The following is a 20,355-nucleotide window of genomic DNA, read 5'->3' as shown; positions in this document are numbered from 1 at the left end:
AAGTACCTAATCATTTTGCTATCAACAAATGGATTTTTTGATCATATATGCTACCCCACATCACCCGCATTACGCATAACTAATTAAACAAAACAAACAAAACTAAAAGTAATAAGGTTCAGTTAAGTCATGTAACAGCATACTTTTTATAAGAGAATTAAAATGAATTCTTAAAGCCCCGAAACACGTTTTTATGTATTTTTTGCAGCTCTGCTGAGGCTTGTTATTGTCCATCGGCGTTAAATAGAGCCAATCCAATCCTGCAATCGTCAAATGCGAACAGTGGCGGTGCGTCGACCGCTCTTCTCACCGTGCCCTCCCAGTTTCTGATTCGCGATCCCCTGATGTCTTCTCCCTCGGCACCTTCAGTTAGCTCACTGAAACATGCTGAAAATAAAGGTAAGAACTGTGTTAAAGCAGTGGGCATAGCAACTAAAAGCTAGCTCACGTTCTTCTTGCTGCCGGGAAATTAGTCGCCGGTACTCGACGGGCAACTTGAATTGGACATTGTGTTTATTTGATTTGCAATCGGTAGAATTGAGAGTCGTTTTGCTACGACAGCCGGTATTGCAGTTGTTCAGTAATGAGTGTCATTGATAAATAGAAGTTTTCCTCTTAGAAACTACGTGCGAATGCGCAACGATCTCGAAAGAGTAACATAAACTTGAAAACGAAATAGCAGCTAGGTGTGCATACGGGTAACTCTCTTGCCGACTTTGTTTCTCAGGGCTGGCACATGTCAGCGCGAGTTTATCTTTCATCCTCATCTTTGTCTTCGTGGGCTTGCCCGTGTGGTGGAAAACAACAACAGTCTACCGGGTGAACCTGCCGTACGATGAAATTGAGGCACTGAGCACCGTGACGGTACGTGTTGCTATGTTATCCAAGCATTCCGAATACAATACAGCTGCATACGAGAAGACAAATAAAAGAGAAGGGAGGGTCCATCTCGTTTACGAAAGGTTTGCCTCACTGACTATCTCAAAAATGTTTCATCAATGAGGCTAGCTGTGTTGAATGATACACGGGGAAACTGCCCGTCTGACATAAAAGAAAGCTTGAGTAGTCACTCGCACACACACACACACGCTTTGTCTCAGTTTGTGTACATTGCGAAATTTCACATTTGATCAGCACGCATTATGAAAAGCAATCTGAAAACATTGCATGTATTAGATCGTTTTTTTTTTTATTTGCTACAGGTTTTGTTATATCAGCAAGCAAGTATTAGAGGCCTACCTTTGTTGTTGGCATCCTTGCATACACAGATTAAAATAGAGCACAGGAACGTTTTATACAAGCTGCAAATGATGAAGCTGTGCAATGTTAGCTGTGAATAGTGAAAAAGTTTTGATATGCTGCAGAATCCAGTGCACATATGAAAAAAAAGGGGGAAAAAAAAGGTAGGTGTCTGTCATGTGACAAATGCTTAATGCTGTGCATGATGATGACTATCATTAATTTTTCAATTCCCATAATCGCAAACAGCATGGAATTTCGCTGGACTGTCATGTTCGTACTTGATAGTCGTAGGTACTGTATTTGTGGACCATGTGCATTTCAACTTTTAGCAAGTACAACATTATAAAAAAAAATTTCTTACATATGAGTGTGTTCAATGTTTTGGCAGTTGGTATCCATTTCAGTGGGAATTCTACTTCTGTAACGAAGCACATCTTCTGAATTCAACTTTGACAAGCTGTTTGCGCTCTCTGTTGTGCAGGCCGTACACCGTATAAAGGTGGAAGTGGTGTCATGTGACGCTAGTGTGCCAATTCGCAAAGGATTTATTCAACGTCTCGAGGAGGCCAGCAGACGAGATGCACCAAACATTGCTGAGGTTAGCTTTGCCTACGAATGGACCGTGCGAGAAGCCCATCAGAATGAAACGACACTTTTTACGAAACAGCTGTCCGGTAAGCCTTGTGATTACCCCTTGCTGGTATTTAATTTTTCTTGAAAATAACTCCTAAAGCCTGGTGTGGTGGCAATGGCAGCAGGCGCTAGAAGTTTTGTACCTCAAACTCTGTACTGAGGCTGCGCAGCCAATATGATGGGGAGGCGCACATAAGTGAAGCCGTTCGCGCATTACTTTTTCATGCCAATTTTGTTCATCTCTGTCAGAATACACCTGCACTCTGCATATTTCCCACATTTATTCTTTATTTGGTTGCCACGTTAGTTTTCTGATTTGCCATGTAAACTATGTGTCACCATGTAAAACAGAGTCGGGACCTTAGCGAAGCTGCTACAGCTTTCAGTACCGGCCTCTCCTGTCAAAGAAGAAAATTATCATTTCAGATGTGTACTCGTTTGATGAGATATTAATGTAATATGAAGCCAAATGTAGAACAATGATTGTTTGAGTTAAGTGAATGAGTTGTAGGTTTCAGATCTGCAGTCGGTTGTGAGACATTCGGTAGTGTAGGGCTCCAGAATAAATTTGACTAGCTGGGGTTCTTTAGTGTGTGCTTTAGTCGGAGCTCTCGTGTATTTTCTGCATTCTGCCCCTATCTCAGTGTAGCCGTTGCCATCAGGAATCGAACCTGCAACCTCAGCAGCAGAATGCCGTAGCCACGGGGCTATCAATGTGGGTGCAAATGCAAAAAATACTGTCAAGTAGGCTAGTTTATATAGTCTATATACGTTATACATAATTATATAGGCTAACTTTATAGCAATCTTGTAGCACAACTCTGATGCAGGAAAAAAACTCTGAGACAAGCTCTATTACAGTGAACAATTGTCCACTAAAACACTGTTAACTTAGCCACCCTTATGGCTGAAACGTCTTCAAAAGTCCCCAAAAGCACGTATTCTTTTTAAGCATGTCTTTTAATTTAAACATCAGACAATTTAGGTCGGTTCTAGGTCTCCTGTTAGATTCAATTTATAGACATTAAGTGTAACATAGTGTATATTGTAGTGCAAATGTTAATACTAGCAATTTTAAGGAGTACTGACACGGTATTTTCAACAATTCATTTTATATATTTAAAAAAATTTTTTTGCATTGAATGAAGGCTCTGTTCCTGTAAACGCTAGAAAAAAAAAATTGTGAGAAGCCTAGGAGCACTGTAAATAATTTAGTGTAACAGCTTATATACAGCCATTTTTGGTTTTGTTTCCCAGAAGGATACTGTACTGTGACATCATGACACAGCATGTAGTTATGTGGTAACAAGACATTGCGGTGTTTTGTTGCTCGGTCACCTCGTGCACTGCTACTCATTGTGAGAGCTGATGTAGCAGCATAGCGGACAACTGAGCAAGCTGGACCAAATGTCAAAACATCGCAATGTCTTGATTTCATGTGACCGCATGCTGTATCCTCATGTCACTACACAGTGTGCTACTGGGAAGTTAAACCAAAACTGGCTGCAGAACAGCCATTACACTAAATTATTTAGGGCGCTCTGAGGCTTGCGAGTATTTTTTTCCTTGGGTTTTGAGGTCCTGGACCTTCAAATAATGGAAAAAAAGAACACTAAAAAATATTGTGTCAGTACTCCTTTAGGAAGAACATGAGAAAAAGAGAAACATGTGAATCTGATATCACCAGCTAGGTTTATTTTATCAGTGCATTTGGTTTCTTGAAGTACGGCTTGTAAATTAGGACTGACTGCATGACGACATTTCTTAATCATTTGCTTTGATGATGGCTTATCTGCATAAAAATTAAAGCAGGTACGGTGTACCAGGAAGCAAAAAATAATAATAGTTTTTGACTTGCAGATGTTGATGAAGTTCTCCACAAGACAGACCTCTTCAAATCTCGAAACCAGCTGTATGTTGTTATAGCTCCAGAAGGAAGCACTGATGAGTCTGTGACTGTTGGACTACATCAGATTCTATATGTGAAGGTCAATAATGGTGAGTTATTCATGAATGATACTGTAGTTGGATGTTAAAATGGTCCTATGTGGCTTTAAGTTCAGCTGTATTCTTTGAAGTAATGTCAGTGGGCAAAAGTATAATATAGTATTTCTTGTTTTGTTTGTAAGCTTTGTAGGAGGGCTAGTTGGCCTATCCATGTTTACATAAAAGTTGGGTATTGTTCCATATTTTGCCTGTTTTGTGTGCTTGCTTGTTTGTACTGTACGCCCTCAATAAAGGGCCATTACAAGAGCAGAAATAGAGATCATATAAGGTAGGAGAAATAATTTCATGTGCACCATTCTGTGACACCCAACAAATGGTTGCAGTGGTCGCATTACACACATCGCTGACTACTATAGTTAGAAGTTTAATGGAAAATAATCATTGCAAGCACCGCGCAGCATAACAGAGTCATTAAATCAAAGCACTGCTTTAGCAGAGTAAGTAAATGTAACCCATTTAAAAATGTATTCAGATTAGGGGAACTCAGCAATGGATATGGAAGTGTGTTCCATTCCACAGTCGCACTAGGAAAACAGCGGTATACTTATAAGCATAATTGTGCGTTAGCCGCGGAAAAATACACATCCTTGTATATTGCGAAGTACAGTTTAATCTTGTAACCTTCGTAGTGCAACTTTCACTTGAACTTGTTTTGTTAGTCGTTGGTCATTGCAGTTTTGCTCAATGTAGTGGCACAAGTAGCGTGCAAAGCAAGACCAGCTGTGCGCTGTCTCTAAAGTGTGGCCACCATCATCATTTCCAGATGTTGGCATCCTGTGCAACAACATTGTCAGTGCTGTGAGGCAGTATGCCATCAGAGAGAGCACACTGAAGAGATTGCACACTTCGCACAAGGCCACAGAGCGAGCAAAGGCAAGCATGTATTGACTCTTGAAATCTTAAGGGACACAGATATTGCAGCAGAACAGCTTGCCATTACTTAGAATTGCATTTCTGCGCTTTGTGATAATGGTACAAGCATCAGGATTGTATAACTTTTTATATTCTTTCAAGTGCTTCTCATGCTTTTATCTATTCCATTCGGGCAAGTTGTTTCAAGTTCATCATTATGGCTAAGCAAAACGGACAGTGTGAAACCACGAAAGCTCTCCATATAAAGAAAAACCATGGATTTTACATCTCGGATACTTCTATCAATCCGCTTGAACTCGAAATCAGTCTTGGAAAGATTTGGTCTGGGCTAGTAGTATGAGGGTGCACATACAGGCGGACTTTTTGTATTTCTCCCTCACAGTTTGCAATAAACTGTCAGGTGTTAGTTCAGCGCTTCTCCTGTCTACTTCTTTTTATGTGTCACCCTCCATTTTGCAATGTCGTAATAATGAATGTATGCATGATGCAAAAAAAAAAAAAACAGTCACTGCCAGTGCACTTGTGGAGCCTCTAATTATGACATTGACTTGGACAAGGCTTCCATGATCGCCGAGGGAAGAAACTGGATTGCATGGGATTATCTCAAGTTCCTTCCTATCCAAACTGCAAGATAAACACTGAATTGCAATGATTGCAATCTTCTGGCCGCATATGTAAAATGCTTAGGTTGGGTACTGTGATGTTCTCGTTTTTTCAAGCAGTTGGTGTCTGTGGACGAGGCTTCTGTGTGTCTGCTTGTCTTATAGCTATCAACACATTTTTGGTCGGTGTCCTTCCATTATTTTTATCATGAATTTACTACCCAACCGGACAAGATGTGAAACCATCTAGTATTTCAGCCCAAGCACAGTAGCTACAGAGTAACTGTAGCTACTGTAAACATGAGAGCACCCACTGCTAAGCACATGGTTTGAGAATGCTATTTTTGATCTTGCTGTACTCTGACATTACTACTATGAGCACTCCTACCATGAGCCGCTCATGGTTGCAGAAGATAACAACACTGAGACTAGTGGAAGACGGAGGCACCATCTAACTGGGGTTCAGACTTGCTGGTTGACATTTCAGGGCAATGACATGCATGCACCTCAAAGTTAAATATTACTGCTATTGGAAGAGCCCATCTACAACAAAACTTTCACACCATGTTTCTGAGAGAACGGAAAAGTGTCACCTTGTGGACTTTGTGCAGGTTGCCCCATGAGCACGTTGAGGCTTGCTTAGGTAGAATTGAATTGGGATGCATCCCGGGGTAAGTGAGACAGTGCAGGAAAGGCATATTTTCGTATGAAGGGAAAAAGCCATCATCCACCCTTACGAGTTATCTTTTTCATGATGCCTCCTCTACTTTGCAGATTTTTGCAAAAATGACTTGCTGTAAGTCTGTTTTTCGTAGCATAGATGCATATAATTTGTTGCATCTGCTTATGTGTGCAGCTTGACAAGGAACGCATGAGACCCTTGAGCGCAGCCACAGAGTTCGACGTGACATTCACGCTTGTTGTTCCCGAACCGCAAACCCTGGACGTCTCATGGCGAATAGAGGATGCAGTTGAAGGTGAGCAAACCTTTTTTTCTTTTCTTTATTTCCCTTCTTTTCCCCCACATTTACTGACAGGTTGTCAGTTGTTCAAACAGAAACTGAATTTTGTCATAAACCGCATTGTCTTGTTCGTTTGTTTTAAGGCAGGCTGGTTTTTATGACTGAAAATGTAAACTCTATTGTGCAGTGTATTTGAAGCCGTTTCTGGAGAAGATCTCACTGGTTGCCAAGGTGCACGTCAAGAGTCAGGTATTTATAACCATTTGGACGTGTGCTTCTTATGAAGCAGTTGTGTAATTGTTGAACTGGTGAGTTTATTCTGCTCTGCCAGAAACTGCTTTCCACTGCTAGTTTTACATAATGTAACAAAACCACAGTAGTGATACTTCTTAAGAAGCCAACAAGCAATGACACCAAGAACAACATAGGGGAAATTACTTGTGTTTAATAAATGAAATAAAGAAACAATAAATTAATGGAAATGAAAGTGGATGAAAAAACAACTTGTTGCAAGTGGGGAATGATCCCACAGCCTTCGCATTGCGCGTGCAATGCTCTACCAATTGAGCTACCGTGGCGCCGTTTCCCCATCCACTTTCTTGGGTATTTATGCTTCCTAGTAGAAACTTGGGAGTGTTAGCCAGCACCACCACTCACAAACCGTGGTGGCGGATGTGGAACATCCTTTCTGCCACAGGCGTCACGAGAATGTGATCTTTTTGGGTGAAGGCAACTGCTCAATAAACCCACACATGCTACCTGAAGGCATCAGTGTTGCTGGATTGCACATATCCTATGTTGTCCTTGATGTCAGTGTTTCTTGGCTTCTTATGATATGACTAATAAAAATCGGGTACCTCGGTTAACCCCTTTTCTTCTCGTTTAGTTGTAATACTTGTACTTTGTGCAAATCCGTTCTTCCCACAGAAATAGTTTCTGTAGTGTTTGTCTACTAGGTTCTTTAACTAGAGCTTAGTAGCTAATTGTTTATATTTGTATGTTTCAGCCACAGTATGACAAGGCAACAAGAAATGTTGGCTCTGTTTGCAATGAATATCGCTCAGATAATGGGTGTCATAGGAAAAACAATAGTAATTTTTAATGGGAATAGCACTATGTCAGTTGCACTATCCAGTGTCAGTAACTGCCACAATTCCAAAAGCAAGCTCATTCGTGTGTGGGAAATTGTTTTGCGCATGCTGCATTAATTTCTTTCAGTCGAGGGTCATGTACTGTACTTGCATGGCGTGGCACGCTTTTCTGATTGCTTCACGTTGCGTGTCACCATGATTTGCGCTGTATTTTCATGCACATATCCTGCCTCTGTATATTATCCGAACCCTGAATTACACCAGTTGGAATAAGAAGATTAGAGGGGGCGAATCTGCGTCTGTAACCCGGCACAAAGGAAAGCCCATAAAACATAGCACCTTGTATGTCCAATCATCATACTGAAAAGTGCAGAGCGGTTTCGCTGCAATGAGAAATGCATTGTTGTGAAGCCACACTCGAAGGTAAAATTGGTGGATAATATGGACCATGCTTTCTACTTGGGCTTCTTGCATTCTTGGCATGGATTGTATGAATGAAATATAATTTACAAAATGCAGCAAGAGACAGTAATAATAAAAATGTAACCCACTTATGCTTGCTATGCAGTTTGCAAAGTAACATGTGGAGTTAATCACTATTCTTTTGCCGTTTCTATGTCTGTGGTAAACGAGAAGAAAGGGGGCTAACTGAGGGGCCCGATTTTTTATTAGGATGAGCAGTTAAAGTAACAGTTTGATACAAGTTCCAACTTTCTATGCCTTTATGTTGTGCGCTTTTACTGTATGCCATGTGGGATTACTGATTGCAGAACAAAATTATTAACTTTAACACCTTATCAAGTTTAGGTAATAAATATCTGCCTGATATGCTCTTAGCAGCTTGAAGACCTGCTTGCAGCTTACCGGATAAACTTCCATTAATCAAGGTGTCATATACACACTGGCAAAAATCCCAAGAAAGTGCCAGCCCGTTGCGGTTGATTTCAGAGAGAGCTATACACTTCAAGCCCTTGCAAAGTTAATGATTGAGCCACATGGTACCCTTAAATGAGTTCTGATGTGCATGCCTGTTTCCAGTCGAAATGTTAATTCAAGGCACATTTTCATCATCTGAATGATTTAAACCAGAGCTGAATGGAGGCAGATAATTTAACATTAGACACGATGCTGATCTTTCCTAATCTTTGTTCGGTCTTTGTAATGGCTGGCAAATACTCTTTCTGCAAAAATGCAGGTGTTATTTCTCACTCCACTGAAATTAAGGCGGCGCTTCAACCAAACCCGCGGTGCATACATAGCAACGGCTGACCAACTTTCGTTGATCATAAACCCAATCGAAGGAAGCACTGGTGAGTGAATCTCTCTTGTGTTATTCTTTGAAACTGTCATCACAGAATTAAAAAAAAACATGTTTCGCTCGAAGCGTGAAGCAATGACAGTGATTGCAAGTGCAACTTTGGAGACTGCTGCTTCTGGTTCCTCCTTGTTCTTATTTTTTGCTTTTCTTTCTTTCTGTCTTCTTCATTGATTTCACTTCGGGTGTTGAGAGGCATTGTTTGAATAGTGCATGGCGTCCTGTCTGATTCTTGTTTAGTTTTTTTTTTCTTTAAGTCTTGTTTCTCTTGCAGTTGTATTTATGTAGCAAGCCCTGCGTACCAATGTCGGTAACTTTTCTTGGACAAAGCTGCCGGAACACGGCCCAAAACACTCAACTTTTAGAAAAAAGTCACTGTGATGGTGATAATGAATTGCACGAATTTTTTCATTTCTTTAAATTGCTCTAGGCATCTTGTTCATTACTTTTTAAAACTACAACTTTAAGTTATCTCCTGTGGTGTGCAAGTCAATAATGGAAATGTGAAAAGGGGAAAACACTCCCCAATTTTGAGACTATGCTTTGCCCAGGAAAATAGCTTTAAAGCATGCAAGTGGCCCTCTAGTAAGCTCTTCAGTCTGTTTCAAAGAGCAGCAACAATTAGATGCTCAAGTTCCTTGTGGAATTTTAGTGGGGCAAAGTCACCGGCTATAATTGACACCATTAAACTATTGTCAATACTTCAAAAAGACAATTCTACCAAGGGGCTAAAAACTCATTAAATTTAGTGACTTTCTCACTAAGTTAATAGCATTGCTTTGCTCTAGATCATCCCAAAGTGAAGGTACATCTGATGCGTGGACATACATCACGCAATAAGTTTAGTGATGAAACTATCACGGCTGTTGACATCATAAGAAAGAAGGCATAAAACTTGCACGTAGGCCCGTAGTTGGCAGAAAGTTACACAAACACTTGGTTCCAAGTAGGCTATGCCATCTTGTTGACAGGAATGAAAAGTTTGTCAATGAAAGGAAAAAGTTCCATCCACCCAAAGGTAGTTTTGGTGCATGAATGCCTGAAATTTCGAATTGGGATCGAATACTTTTTTCTTCATTTATTTATTTCCTGTTAGCATAAACTGTGTGATTTACACATTTCACTGTTCATGCTTTTTGCTCCTCTCTCCACCAGGATTTCAAGCGTCAATTCGTCCCGTTCTCAACTTTGTTGTCTACGTGGTGCCGCAAACTCATTATCCGCTCTACATATATGACGACCAAGGTATGCATGAGTGCCGTGCACAATGAACCCAATATTCCTGCCGGAAGTTGTTTCGAGGCTTGTAAGAAGGCTGGCACAATGTATTTTGTTTTATGGTTGTTGTAGCATGAAGCATATTTTATTTTATTTATATTTACTTCAGGTTCATACAGGATAAGAGGAGGGAGTGGTTACGAAGCAGCAGAATAGTAGCAAAATGTACTGTGAGTTGTGCTAATAGCATGAAGATCTCCAGTGATGCTGGAAGAGCGGGTTAACGGTGTCGCGGCCACGTGGCCTCCATGCTGGCTTCTCTGCCAGGGTCTCAATAACTAATATGCCTGTGATAAAGTTTACTTCTCTCTCTCCGGATAGTACAATGTCAGCTAGCATTTCACAAAAGAGCTTGTTATTGGTGATGGCTGCTACACTGGGGAGAAGCACTGGGGAGTGAATACCTTTTGTGCTGCTGTCTGAAACTGTGAAACTGTTACATATTGGCTGCTAGTGATCGGCAGTACTATTCCACAAACACTGTTCAAATTGTTCACTGCTCAGGTACCTAGACTTTTCCAGCTAGCTAGCTGGTGGTTACTGCCATACTTACCCAAGGCTAATGTACTGTGGTAGCTCATTATATGGCATCTCGCTGTTTAGCGCTAGTTTAAACATTCCTGTACTGCAGACAAGCTATATGCATCTTGCTGATTCATACGATAACACTGTTAGTGATGAACCCAGCTGTTCATGAATACATACTGTATGAAAGCTCCCACTGATAAATGAGACCCGTATATGTTTAATCTCGTCTGACTGCAGAAGGACTCGATGGCATGAGTGTTCCATTTAGGGTAATTGTGTGTTTCATGCCATTAAAGAATATTTAAATAAAATGCAAGGATGGCCCCGTAGGGGCCCATGTGTGGTAGTGTAGTAACTTAGAGTAGCATTAAATTCTCACATATTGCTCATCACGGGCATGACAGTGTCACGGGCAAGAACACTGTCAGGAATATGGCCCATTATATTGGTATTTCTTGTTTTGCTTTGTCATTCCTCATGGTGGAGAAGGGTCAAAACCAGTGAGTGACTAATAGTAATTAGGACAATAATATCTCTTAGCTATGCTGTTGAGTCCAGAAGTCTTTGCAATAGTGATAAGCCTGTCCAATAGATGCTAACTGGCTGCACAGGTTTTTTTCTTGCAGAAGGCAAAGGAACATGAAGTCGGTTGATGCGTTGATTGAGCAGTGGCATGCAAGCATATTGCACCAATAATTTGGAAGACATAATATGTGTTCCAAAAATTTTGGAACTTTAGTGATAAAGTAGAGGTGCAGTCTATATTCTTATGCACAATCACACCCTTTGGTGTAGCTTCACAGCATAGCATTCTCATTTCTCTAAAGCCATGGCATGCTTTAACTGAGAGCAATGATGAGAGTAGTGATAACTGAACATATGCAACAAGACTGTTTATGGAGCTACGCTATATGTGCAGGATTGTTTCTATAAAGAATTGAGCTTTAGCATGGCCACAATATTTCTCCCCCTTTTTAATTAAGGTCTGTAATTGGGCATTCAGGATTTCTGTCTGTGTGTGGGGGGTGAGGAGGTTGCACATGGCTACACTCACAAAAGCCTGGCAATCTTCTTTTAGGCGAGGTTTGCGAGTCTGCCTTTATTGTAAAGGCAGCCATTCACGCTACGTGACCATACGACAGGGCCAGCGTATGTTCATCTCTGCCTGCTATCGCAAAAGCACTCTTAATTTGCATTAATGCTGCCTTGAAAGTTCGGAACTGATGGGGGTGTAAAAATGTATGAGCTGCAGAAGCTTGTTGACAAGTTCTAGTTTTACACTTGTCATGGTAACTTTTGATCTTTGCTGATCTAACAATGGAAAAAAAATTGAAAGCTTCATTTCACTTGACCCCTTGTCAGTGACACAGTGCTCTTCTTCCACCAGGCAACCAGCTGCAGACCAACTCGTTTCTATCACCCAAGTGGGGTGGCGTCCTGTTCTACAATGTCGCCAAGTTTCCAGGTCCTGGTGACACTTTGCCACAGCCCGTAGAGATTGACATGCGCTCTGTATTTCAAGTGTTCCTGGCCCAGCTCAGTCTTCTGGTTGGTCTGCCTGATAAGAGCTATGATCGCGCAGTGCGCTACTTGGAGAGCCCAATGCCTTCATATTTGGTGAGCAGCTGTTGTATTTTATTTCTGCTGATAGGCATTTGCCAGAAATTAGCCCTTTCAGAAACAAATGTAACTCTGTGTGCTGAAAATTGTTTTATGAGTTCTTTTGTGTCTTTAGCGTCAGGCAGCATTAACAGGTGGCACCAAAATAAGTTGAAAATCTTGAAGTTTTCAATGAGGTTTACGGTATCCACAAGTGAACGCCACACCTCAACTGCAAACACCATTTCAGTTACACAAGCGGGATAGCCTGTTTCATGTGCAGTGCTACATTTTAAGAAAAAATACAGCCAGCCCAGAAGTTTGCCTGATGTAAATTATGCTGCTGGTAAACACCGAGAACCAGATCTTTCATTGCCCTTTTTCAAACACGCTTGATGCATAATAACCAATATTGCAGCACAGGTCTAATTAGTAATGTCCTAAGATGTGTGCAGTTCATTTCAAATGTCATTCTTCTGGTTCGTTATTGTGGTATATATGTGATATATGTTACCTTGGCATGTACAGTTAGACACATTTCCACAGAGTGATAGCCTGTTGGAAGGCTGTTGATAGCCTGTTGGAAGGTGTGCAATATCAAATATGCACATTGTACATTTTCAGAAGCAGAAGCATTTGAGTACAATCGAATCCCAGCCACGGCAGCCGCATTTCGATGGGGGCCAAATGCATAAAAACCTGTGTACTTAGATTTAGGTGCACATTAAAGAACCCCAGGTGGTCCAAATTTCTTGAGTGCCCCACTACGTTGTGCCTCATAATCAGATTGTGGTTTTGGTGCGTAAGGCCCCATTTTTAAATTTTAAATTTTTTTTAAGCATTTGAGTTGTGATCTTGTGGCTTGTGACAATTTGGATAGAAGCAAAATAAATACGCTGTTTTTCAATTTGTATTAGTCATTTGTTCCTTTTGTCATTTGCAATCGGAGGTAGAAAATTCTTTTAGGTCACTCAAAACAGATAAGGCTAGGTACTTCCAGGTCACAAATGATATCTCTGTGGTGTTTGCCTATGCACCAAGTACTCCATTTCTTCGCAATAGAATCCTGTTATAAGCCTTCATCCTGATTGCATTATAATGCTTTGTCTGGGAAGAAAGACTGGCGTAATAGCATAACCTGATTAAATCGTTAATATTCAAATGCCAGCAATCTTGGTGGTGCTATATTAAATTGGACGTGCATAACTTCGGAGTGGCGAAACTTTTGGCTTTAGTCCCAGACATACTACTACACATTGTGATGCATATTTAGGGAGAATCTTTAGTACAGACCTCCCTATGTCTTGGAAGTTATCGGATGAACTAATTTATGGCACACTCAGTTGGTCGTTTCAGAGTGTTCTAGCAGAACTATAATGGTGTATAAGAGCACCTAAGTGTTAGTGCTAGCATAAGTGGTCTCCGGCAATGAAGCTAGATTATCACTACCATACCTGCTTACGCTCGCAATACAGCTTTAAAGCAATTTTTCACTACCTCCGTAGCAGTAATAGAGTGCTCTCAAACAACGAGCCAAATATGCCATTAGTCTTGTTTAAATGTTGATAAACACAGTTCCCATTCAATCTTGTTGCAATCTTGTTGGCTGCAAGTCTATCTCAGCTGGCTTGCTCTGACACAGTTTTATTGTAGCTGTTTGCTTTTGCTTAACTTTATGTGTATTGTCTTTCCTTGCAACCGCAAACAGCCCTCAACTCCAATCTCACTTCGATTTCCACTGTGGGGAGTGTAATGGTGCCCCCCAACAGAACTGAAGTAGTCACTGCAATTCAGTCACATTTTATGGTGTTTCTTGAAGTAAGCAGTTGCTTGAGAAACATGCCTCCTTCTGCCACTTCAGTGCCTTCAACTAGATTCTCAAAGTGCTTGATTTGAAAATGATAGCTTAGGAATTGTAAAGCTGCAGTACTGATGTGCAGTGACTCATTCAGTAGAGGGGGTATGGCGCAACATTCCACACAGCAAAGTCAAGAAAGAAATTGGTGTCGAATCGCATTTGGGAGCTGGCGCTTAGTCTTGAATGGACATCATTGTGGCACTTCTTTGGTTGCACTCAGTGCAGCACTTATGTGGAGGCACCTGTGCTCACCTGAGACAGTTGTTACTAGTACTGGAGCTTAAATGTCAAATCTTGTCTTTTCCTTGCTGTATTGCTGAACCCTAGATTACAGTGCCCATTTTTTTTTTTTCCTTTCAGGATGTTGCATTCCTCCTTAGGCGTAGGACTCAGGACTATTTGTCCATGTCCAGCTCCTCACTGAACTCTCTCTCGGAATTGCTTAACAAGATCTCCAATATCGTAGTCAAGGATGAAATCGGGGAACTTGTAAGTGTTCTTTTGCTGGATGTCAGGGCAAGTTTTTTTTTTTTGTGGTAGCATTCAGCGCAACAAAGACAAAGACGACGATGACAAGCCAACTGTGTTGTTGTCTTTGTTGCGCTGAAAGCTAGCGTGTACAACTCGCCCAGCAATGTTTACTAGTTGTCAAGTGGTATTTTTCCTACAGTAGCCGTTGGCCACGTCATGCTGAGTGTGCCGTTATTGTCGCACCAGCAAAGCTAATCAGCGTCAAGCTCAATCAGTCATAGGAAAGGGGAGCGCTGAGAACGCCAAGTACTGGTGGCTCCCCTGCTGCTGTGGTGTCTGCATTGAGCGGCACATTTATGGCACCTTCGACAGGAGGCACCCCTTCCTTCTCGCCAATACCGAATGAGCACCAGCTGCCATCTGCAGGGCAGAGTGCAACATTTATTTTTAATGCCAATAGCGTATCAGCACGAAATCGATGCGGCTCTTTTCAGCTCAGGAGTGCACTTGACGCGTTAGATTAACAACTGTGCTGTGAGTATTATAATGGAGCATCTTTCTGCACATGCACCAGCCCCAGTGTGGGCGTACACCTTAGTTACGGATTGGCCATCATGCTACGGTGGAACATTGCACCGAGGGGCAAAGCGTGTGTGTTCCAGGGCAGCCATGTTTGCACAGCGATGCAGTGCATATGCACGTCACTGTAGTGTATCGGAATGTTGGACCTAAAGCCCCAACACGAGCATTCTTAATGCATCGACACTTCCCTGGCACCTCCATTCCACTGCAATGCGTGGAGTTAACACTCACTATTCCCAGACCCTCGCCTCCCGTCATTGAAGGAGGTTAGCTTTTCCATTAAGTGTAATCGCCCGGTGGCCGAGCTCCCTGCACTTTTCAAACTCCAAATGTAATGAGCCCCCTTGATACATTTAAAGCGTCGTTACATTCGTAGGCTGGCAATCCTGGAAAAAATGAATCTCGTTATGATCATGCGGACGCAGTATCTTATTGTAAGCAGGCTTCCCCACACCCATAGGGGTGCAAAATGGTGGAACTTGGCACCTTCCTGGAGGGCAACTATTAATCTTCCATCAGGTAGAACTGCTTAGGGGCATCTCTGTACAGTCACCTAAAAGGCGACTGTACACCTTTTAGGCAACTGTACACCTTTTAGGTGACTGTACAGAGATGACAAATGGATTGAATCAGCACCTCAAAGGTGCCTGTTTTACACGTTTTCTCATCTTTTTCTTGACCCTGATACCTTGGTCATTGCTGCTGCATGTAGCGTCATTTTGCACTTGTGCTAACTTATCATACCACCTTTGTGACCTAAGAAAAAGTAAGCTCTGGCGCCTTTTTTCTGGCGTTATGTACTGATGCAGCTATGGTAATCTTTAAGTTGTGTTCGCTGACTTAGTACATATGTTTGAAACATGTTGTGCAGAGGTAGCTAAAAAAAAAAAAAAAAGGTACCTATCACCTAGTTAAAATCCAGGCTGCTATATTGCTTTTGTAGACTGCTGTCTGAGGCATAGCCTATTTGTGACAGTGATTTATGTTCCTTGATCACTGCAATTTTTTTGAAGGCTTGATTTTCTTTATAGATTTACTCGTCTGTATCATACGCAAAACAAAGCTTCGATCTTTTGAGCAGAGGAGATTTGGAGAACGCTTTCCGAAATGCCGAGGCTGCATTTTTGGCCTCTGGTAAGCCTTCTTTTTTTCTTTAGTGTTTAATGTTCGTACACCTGATTTAACATTGTTCCTAGGTCTCATTGACTTTATTTCCTTCTTGCAGAGAAAGCCTTCTTCGATCCCTCATTGCTGGCGCTTCTATATTTTCCAGACGATCAAAAGTAAGTTGCCACTTTGAACTTAACACATCTACCTAATTAATGCAATGGGTACCGGCCAAAAGACCTGCCTTAAAAACTGTTTAATGTCATTGGCGTTTGAAGGTTATCCGAGAAAGGTGCTGTCTTGTTGATTTTTAGAAGGTGTTAGTTGCAGTGCTTCCGAGTTAAACAATTGTCGTTGTTCAGACATAATGAATTTATGCCAGTGCTATACTCCCACTGTTTCTTTAGTATTATTTCTTTTGTCGTCTGAGCTCTGGTCATTATATCTTGTATATTTAATTTTCTCTTTATCTTATTTTCCTCTTATCATTTCAAACATCTTATGTGAATACAAACCCTGCTTATAGCAAGGCTGGCACCTTCAGCTTTCATTAAACTCTTTCTTTCTTTGACTGTTTTTACAGAGACATTGTAAAATAACTTGTTAATGTTGTTGTTTTTTTTTTTGTTCTTGAGGAGATTCAGCAAAACAAAATTGTCAAAAAGTCTGCTAGAATCTGATAGTAACTTTAGTGAATCTGCGAAAAAAATTTTCATCAAGGAGGATTATATAACAAACATACATGTTGAACTATTATCACACACACACAAAAAAACAAAGGCACAGAAAATCAATAGTTGCCATCTATTCTTTACCTTTTTGTTTTCTGAAGAAAAGCCTACTATGACAACATTCAAGATCTAACTAAAATGTGCCTGTATAACTTTCTAAATCCATTAAATCTTTTTGAAAAAATTATTGCTATTAAAAATTTTTATCTGCTATAAGTTTATTATTATCAATAAAGCATAAAAATCACTCAATTTAGCGGAAAAATCCATTGAACTGAGCATTGCTGCATGCAAGCTGCCTGGCACCTGCCTGTAGATCATAGCTTTTGTCTCTTGGCAACACTGGTGCTCAGCATCAAGAGGCTTGATTGAGGTTTAAGAACTCTGCTATGTTATTCTACTATCTGCTGCCTTTCCTATATGTAGTTGGGGTAGCAGAAGCAGTCTCTAAAAGGTAAAAATCTTTTGCCATTTGCTTTTGAACTGCTATGCATATCAGCATGAGCCACGACTAGACAAGATAAGGATTCTGGATAGAAGTGTGGATGCAGCGGCACGTCAGTTATTAGAGGCTTTCTATATTACGAAGCGGGGGGTGTCGTGCATTAGCGACATGTCAGTTGCCCTCTTTCTTTCGGAGAGACATCTAATCGAGAGCCCGATGCAGATGCAGCAACGTGCATTTTAAGTTTTTTTAGTTTGCTGTGCAGTGCATACTTCCATTTACAGTAGGCTCCATTTAAGACGGATTCGAAGGGATCGTGACAATTTGTTAGAAGTTAGTCTTATCAGTAGAATAATTGGCAACACGACCAGGTGCATCCAAATATCTTTATTCAACACGGTTTATGAAATAGACTTAAAATGGGGGGAAAATGACATAAAAACATTTATTTAGCTGAACTTAATAGAAAACTGTTTTCAAGTGGTACCCTTGCTTGGTTTCATCCAGTCCGTCATGAATATTTGATGATTCTCTGCAAATCGTCAACCGTGCACAAACAATGTCGTCTCACCTAATGACCTTAAAAATCCTTCCTACCTCTCACACTTCCCGGCAACTGCAGCGTACGTAGGCGTAATGTTTACCGGGAAACGCCTGCGGCAAATGCTACACACGGGACACGGGCTTTCTGGTAGAAACGCAGCCTCTTGCATGGGCCGCGATGCGGCGGAGGCAAGCGCCATCTGGAAGTGCTTCAAGGAAATGGGTGCACTGCACTGTAGACTCCGAGATGTTCGTGCGCTGGTGTGCGCAAATCGTGGCCACCGTGGCCATTCTATGAATGTTAGAAACACTGGAAAAGGGGTTTGTTTGAGTTTGCATGTGATAGAATTACGTTTTCGCATATATTCAAATTACAATCTGACGTTATCATGTCTGTAGGGTTGTATGTAAGTCGTATTTTACAATGTTTGTGCATATTTTAGCTTGAGGAATTAAATTTATTCAGTAACTTTCTTGCGCCACATGGAGGGGATGAGTGGTTCGAAAATCTTTTTGTCAAAACAGCGCCAGATGCCGACGCAGTACACCGGATTTTCTGCGACACAGGGCCCTTAGCGCTATCATGTTAAAACATGGGCCAGTAAAGGCAGATAGGGCGCAGTAAATCAAGCCACAGCAAACGTCTGCAGGCCACAGGCACAAAGATCACAAACCTCCATATAACGAACACAGATACAAGAAATCGTCAGATATAATGAAATAAATAAATGCCTCACTGCTGTAACTGTAACAGCTGTATGTTTCTAACGTATGTCAGATATAATGGAAGTTATTTTTGTGTCGGATGCAACTTCGTTATAAGTGGTTAGACTGTACTAACTATCATTGCTATGGTAGCCGAACAACTGCAGCACCAGAGCTTCCTCTAAGAAATTTAATTGTACCACATGGTGCGTACAGTGTAGTACACAAGGAAGAGGAGAAAGCAGAAGCAACCTCATCAGTTGGTACTTGCAGCAAGTTCGTGTATTGTGGCCAGCCAGTCGAAAATGTTTTTGCACATGATAGAAAAAAAGAAAATGTCTAAACCACGACTTTCTCAAGCCCGAGAGTAGTATGAATCTTGTAAAGAAGCTTTAGCTTGGCTGTGTTATTAATTCCATCGGAACAAGTGGAGTAATTTTGTTCAGCACCCACTGCACCAGCATGGGTAAGGTTTGTTGTATTAGTTAGTCTGCCAGCCGTTGAGAGCATTTTTTTTTTTGTGACAATTGGGGCAAGTAAAAAAAAATTAAGAATGAGCATAACATTTACTACTTCCTGAGCAAAATAAGGGACATTGCAATTCTGTAAACTGCGTCTATTATTAGGACATACAATGTGGACAAAATTGATGCAGTGTACTGATGACTTGACTGGGACTTTTGCATAAGTTTTAACTAATACTGACAGCATACTTGCTTGCCTTTAGATGATCTGACAGGTGTAGTGAACAGAGCTGCTGTATCTATTTTCAGGTTTAAATTTCATGCTTTCTTTCATTTGCAAATTTTTTTTTGTAAACTTGGTAAAAAAAAAAATATTGAGGTCCTAGATTTTGCTTACAACTGTTGATAGAATAAAACTTTCTCTACAAGTGCCACAAATTTAATTGAAATCATGTCAGTTGCCAAATGAAAGCATTCCTGTATTTCACCTTTATTCAAATAGGGGAATCAAAGTTGGCCCTAAGTTAAAGCTTTTTAACAGGGTGCCAACCTTTTCCCCAGCACTAAAAGCTAGCAAAAGCTCGGTAACCAAGCACGTTGGTCCTGTTGTCATTGTCATAATAGTCCAACATTCAACACCAATGTTACGAGTAGCAAGTGCTTATTGTCACCTCATGCATGCAATTTAACCCTTGGCTAGCTGAGCCGATAACTGCATTGGTTTGACTTGCAGTAAGCTAGTCTTGTCCCGTAGTGTGCTAAGTGCCAAACTTCATGTTACATAGTTTAAATGTTGTAAAAAAAAAAATTGCATGCTCTCATTAAAGCTCCCGCTTTTTCAATTGCAGATACGCCATCTACATTCCTCTATTCCTGCCCATCAGTCTGCCTGTCGTGCTGTCGATACGTGGCCTTTGGTGTTACTACAAGAACAGAAAAACGCCAAAAACAGAGAAGCAAGACTAAGCAGTATTGTTTCAGACCACATAGCTTAAGTTATATTGACACAACTGTAAAATAATGTAAAATATATATACGACCAACGCTTTTGTATAGATCGTGGTTTCATGTGAATGCTTGCAGGTTTTCCTGCTGATTTGGTGTACGTTTTAATTTCTGCCAAAATGTGAAAACTTGGCCGAGCTTTCAAGGACTTCAGCTTTCAAAGACAAGTCCAACATTGCTATGGCAGCCCGGTCAAGCCGCAGGTGAAATTGTTAGGACACATTAGATTATGTGTCAACAGTCGTTGCTTGCAGTGTGGCAGGGTCAAGAAGTGAACCCCACTGCAATGATACTGCATAACAAGCCGGTAACAT

The 20,355-nt window shown here is 41.0% G+C and overlaps 1 protein-coding gene across 1 annotated transcript; it reads left to right on the top strand.

Moving 5' to 3' along the window:
* The first annotated feature begins 244 nt into the window (after nucleotides 1–244).
* LOC139055599 (GPI transamidase component PIG-S-like) lies at nucleotides 245–20,091 on the top strand. Its single transcript, XM_070533118.1, has 14 exons — nucleotides 245–399; nucleotides 728–864; nucleotides 1,724–1,916; nucleotides 3,736–3,873; nucleotides 4,646–4,755; nucleotides 6,214–6,334; nucleotides 6,507–6,568; nucleotides 8,606–8,720; nucleotides 9,881–9,970; nucleotides 11,919–12,148; nucleotides 14,349–14,477; nucleotides 16,073–16,175; nucleotides 16,267–16,324; nucleotides 19,885–20,091. The coding sequence occupies exons 1-14, from the start codon at nucleotides 345–347 to the stop codon at nucleotides 20,000–20,002; spliced, it is 1,659 nt and encodes a 552-aa protein (XP_070389219.1). The 5' UTR covers nucleotides 245–344; the 3' UTR covers nucleotides 20,003–20,091.
* Nucleotides 20,092–20,355: the final 264 nt, after the last annotated feature.

Source organism: Dermacentor albipictus, chromosome 2 (assembly GCF_038994185.2).
Source record: "Dermacentor albipictus isolate Rhodes 1998 colony chromosome 2, USDA_Dalb.pri_finalv2, whole genome shotgun sequence".
Taxonomy (NCBI): domain Eukaryota; kingdom Metazoa; phylum Arthropoda; class Arachnida; order Ixodida; family Ixodidae; genus Dermacentor; species Dermacentor albipictus.
Note: the sequence above shows the minus strand (reverse complement) of the source record. Positions and strands in the feature narration are given on the sequence as shown.